The 4,372-nt window shown below is 36.8% G+C and overlaps 1 protein-coding gene across 1 annotated transcript; it reads left to right on the plus strand.

Annotated features, from left to right (window-relative positions):
• LOC139848262 (uncharacterized) lies at positions 1 to 2,337 on the plus strand. The gene is made up of 3 exons (XM_071837997.1): positions 1 to 744; positions 822 to 1,262; positions 1,338 to 2,337. Exon 3 carries the CDS (start codon positions 1,754 to 1,756, stop codon positions 2,213 to 2,215), a length of 462 nt encoding a protein of 153 aa, XP_071694098.1. The 5' UTR covers positions 1 to 744; positions 822 to 1,262; positions 1,338 to 1,753; the 3' UTR covers positions 2,216 to 2,337.
• The last annotated feature ends 2,035 nt before the right edge of the window (positions 2,338 to 4,372 follow it).

A 4,372-nucleotide genomic window follows, 5' to 3' on the forward strand; every position in this document is an offset into this window, starting at 1 on the left:
GGTACGGTTTGTTTCTCCTTTCTATTTTTCGTTTATGGCTAAGTCAGGTATTGATTTTTTAAGAGTCCTGTTACTCTCGCCGGTGTGTCTGATCTATTGTCAACCCTAAATTTATCGGACGGTGATATTATCCTTCCGGGAGATAACACTATTCTGAAGTTCCTGATTGATTATGTTGGTGTTTACACACAACTTTTCTATGAGTGTAACTTGAGGGTTCCAATTTCCACGTTTTATTTGAGTGTGTTGGAATATTTTAAGGTGCAAGTGTCGATCTTGCATCCCGTTGCTTCTAAGCAAATCATGTCCTTCGAGGTTATGCGTAGAGCATGCGGCAAAGATCCTACCATTGATCTGTTTCGATGTTTTTTCAAACTAACGATGCGGGTGATTGGGTTACCATTGCTAAGCGTAAGAAAAAAGGGGATTCTCGTATCCCGCATGTTTGTTTTTCCTCTTGTAGTTATGATGTTAGAAATTGGAAGAATTCATTCATTTTTATGAAAACATCATTTTTTCTTCCTGAAACCTACCCCAGCGTTACCGATGGAAAAAGGGAAGTTATTCCTCATATATATAGGGATCCGATGCCTGAAGATCTTGTTACCGATCCTCTGTGTATCCTAATTTGCAAACACCAGATTATGGTTTCTTCTTTTCCCGATGCTATCTTGTTTAAACTTGGAATGGCTACTCACTGGGAAGAAGGTCAAAAGGTTTATAGTATATTTTATGGGGATGAGGGTATGTCTTGTTGTTCTAGATTAGTATACTTGTGTCTTTTATCGAATATGTTTAACCTTAATGTTTTTATTTTGCAGAGATGTCTTTGTGAAATGCTGTTAAGTTCCAAGGTATAAAAGAGATCACTTTTGTTGTGCAAGATATGTCAACAATTCCTAAGGATTGTGGCTCTCCTTCTTGCTCTGGCTTTGTGGAGATTCAAAGTAAGACGAGGAGTGAGTAAGGTGAGGTGAGTTCAGTGAAGCTTAAGGTGAATGGTAAGCTCAAGGGGAAATCGAAAGTTACTCCAGTTGGTGTGCATGATCATGAGGATAATGATGCAAGGAAATCCGAGAGCATTGGATTTCGTTTGGTTAAGTGTAGCTAAGCTAAAGGGGATAAGAGGAAAACTGTTTTACCTGTTGTTTCTTCTGGTAAAAAATTGAAATTTGAGACAGGGTTGGTAGATAAGGCTACCGATGAGGAGGGTGGCGATGATGTTAGTTCAGCAGGGAAAGCTGGTGATAACATTGATCCTGGTATGCTCTTTTCCTATTGTTCTGATTTTATTATTCTTTGTTTTTCAGTTTATAGCTTTCTCTTCTTTAATGTAGTGCCAGCTCTTCTGCCTGGGATTCCTTCTGCAGCCAACTGCTTTGTCTTAGTTGATACCCTTGTTCCCGATAACTGGCCTTCTTTGTTCGTTGGAGATTTGAAGAAGTTTATCAATGCTCATTTTGTTCATCTTTATCAATCTATGTCTTTGTCTCATCTTGCTGTATCCAAATTAAAAAAAATTTCTTTTAAGAAATCGGAGCTGTTGCTGGAAGTTAATGGGCTGATGAAAGTTAATGCCTCTGTGAATGAGCGAGTGAAGCATCTTGAAGAGAAGATTATGATGGCTCCTTCTTATGAAGAAGATTTAAAGTCTGCCAGGGAGGAGATTGTTAGCCTTTAGACTCAACTTGCTCGTCAAGTAAATGATTTAACTGCTTCGGAGAACCAGAATGCTACCCTTCGCAGTGAGACTATGAAGCAGAAAGTTCAGATCAAAGAGTTGGAGTCTGATTATGCTCGAGTTATTTCTGAGGTGATTCCCAATGTTTGTGGACAGCTTATTAAGAGTCCCGATCTAGGTGATGTTTTTTCAAAGGTAATTCTTGCAGCTCATTTGTCGGAGCGGTGTGATCTGCTTTGGGATCTAGCTGGTAATGGCAAGGTAGATCGTGCAGATTTTTCTGAGTATATTGAGGAGGCAGAGGAGCTTATGGATGCTGTTTTTGATGAGTTTGACTCTGCAGAGTTTCCTTATGTTCAGCGTATGTCTACACATACCAGTGCTAAACCTCGAGAGCCTTTGGTTTTGGATGCTAACATTATTTCTGCATATCAAGATGGTGGGGGTGCTCCTGCCCCTAGTGGTGCTTCTGCTCATAGTAGCGCTTTTGCTCATAGTGGTGCTGCTCTTGTTGCCTCTGAGCATCAATCTTGATTCCCTGGATATGAATCTTTTGCTCTTTTACTTGTGACTGTGATGCCTTTGGACAATGTTTTATGTATTATTGGGCTCTGTTGCCCTTTTAAACAATCTCATGTACGACTTGTTTATGTTAATTATGGTAGATCTCTTATGCAGGTGTGACCAAGCTGTTGCTTTGTTGTCCCACTTATGTCAATATTGCTTCTTGCTTTTAGTATTTCTACGAGGTTTTTCCCTTCATTATATTGGTTATTCTTGATGACTATTTTGCAGGGGGTTTATTTGCTTCGGATATTTCAAAGACTTACTTTGTTATCCGGGTTTTTCCACTTGGAAATTTATTTTTTCAAGGATTTACCTTGCTTCGGATATTTCGAAGACTTTTGCTTCGTGATCCGGATCGTTTAGTTTTGCCAAGAGATTACCTTGCCTCGGATATTTTGAAGACTTTTACTTCGTAATCCGGATGGTTCCTCTTGGGAATTCATTTCAAGGAATTACCTTACTTCGGATATTTCGAAGACTTTTGCTTCATGATCTGGATTGTTCCTCTTAGGAATTTATTTTTTTAAGGAATTACTTTGCTTCGGATGTTTCGAAGACCTTTGCTTCGTGATCCAGATTGTTCCTCTTGGGAATTTATTTTTTCAAGGAATTACCTTGCTTCGGATATTTCGAAGACTTTTGCTTCGTGATCCGTTGTAGGAGATGGTATTAGCAAAAGGATGTAGGAAGTATATTAAATATCTGGTAGGAAGCGTATGGGCTTCTATTACATTTTGATGACTTCAACTAGAAGTACAAAAGTAAGTAATAGCTTAAACTTGGGCTTTAGTGGTAGAATCTTCGGAGGTTTAATCCATACCAAGCTCAGCGTATTGCTTTCCCCATTGTAGTTTCTAGTTTGTAGGATCCCAATCCCAGTACGGCTGAGATCACATAGGGTCCCTCCCAGTTTGGTCCTAACTTCCCTTCATATTCGACTTTGCTTGTGTTGTTGAGTCGCAAAACGTAGTCTCCTACTTTGAAAGTAGTTGGCTTCACTCTCTTGTTGTAGTATCTTGATATGGTGCTTTTGTAGGATGCTTCGCGTATCAGGGCTGCTTCCATTCTCTCTTCTAGTATATCAAGGTTGATGTGAAGATTTTTTGCGTTATTTTCTCAATTCGCTATTCTTTCAGTTAGGACCTATATTTTCGTGGGGAGTGTAGTGACCCGAACTTTTCCATGTTTATATATATTAATTGAGATTGATATTTACATGATTAAATGTTTCCAACATGTTAAGCAATCAAACTTGTTAAGACTTGATTAATTGAAATATGTTTCATATAGACAATTGACCACCCAAGTTGACCGGTGATTCACGAACGTTAAAACTTGTAAAAATTATATGATGACATATATATGGATATATATATAGTTAACATGATACTATGATAAGTAAACATATCATTAAGTATATTAACAATGAACTACATATGTAAAAACAAGACTACTAACTTAATGATTTTTAAACGAGACATATATGTAACGATTATCGTTGTAAAGACATTTAATGTATATATATCATATTAAGAGATATTCATACATGATAATATCATGATAATATAATAATTTAAAATCTCATTTGATATTATAAACATTGGGTTAACAACATTTAACAAGATCGTTAACCTAAAGGTTTCAAAACAACACTTACATGTAACGACTAACGATGACTTAACGACTCAGTTAAAATGTATATACATGTAGTGTTTTAATATGTATTTATACACTTTTGAAAGACTTCAATACACTTATCAAAATACTTCTACTTAACAAAAATGCTTATAATTACATCCTCGTTCAGTTTCATCAACAATTCTACTCGTATGCACCCGTATTCGTACTCGTACAATACACAGCTTTTAGATGTATGTACTATTGGTATATACACTCCAATGATCAGCTCTTAGCAGCCCATGTGAGTCACCTAACACATGTGGGAACCATCATTTGGCAACTAGCATGAAATATCTCATAAAATTACAAAAATATGAGTAATCATTCATGACTTATTTACATGAAAACAAAATTACATATCCTTTATATCTAATCCATATACCAACGACCAAAAACACCTACAAACACTTTCATTCTTTAATTTTCTTCATCTAATTGATCTCT

This window comes from Rutidosis leptorrhynchoides, chromosome 5 (genome assembly GCF_046630445.1).
Source record: "Rutidosis leptorrhynchoides isolate AG116_Rl617_1_P2 chromosome 5, CSIRO_AGI_Rlap_v1, whole genome shotgun sequence".
Lineage (NCBI taxonomy): Eukaryota > Viridiplantae > Streptophyta > Magnoliopsida > Asterales > Asteraceae > Rutidosis > Rutidosis leptorrhynchoides.

Coding starts and splice junctions, on each gene's coding strand:
- LOC139848262 (XM_071837997.1), top strand. CDS start 1,754: ATGAAGCAGAAAGTTCAGATCAAAGAGTTGGAGTCTGATTATGCTCGA.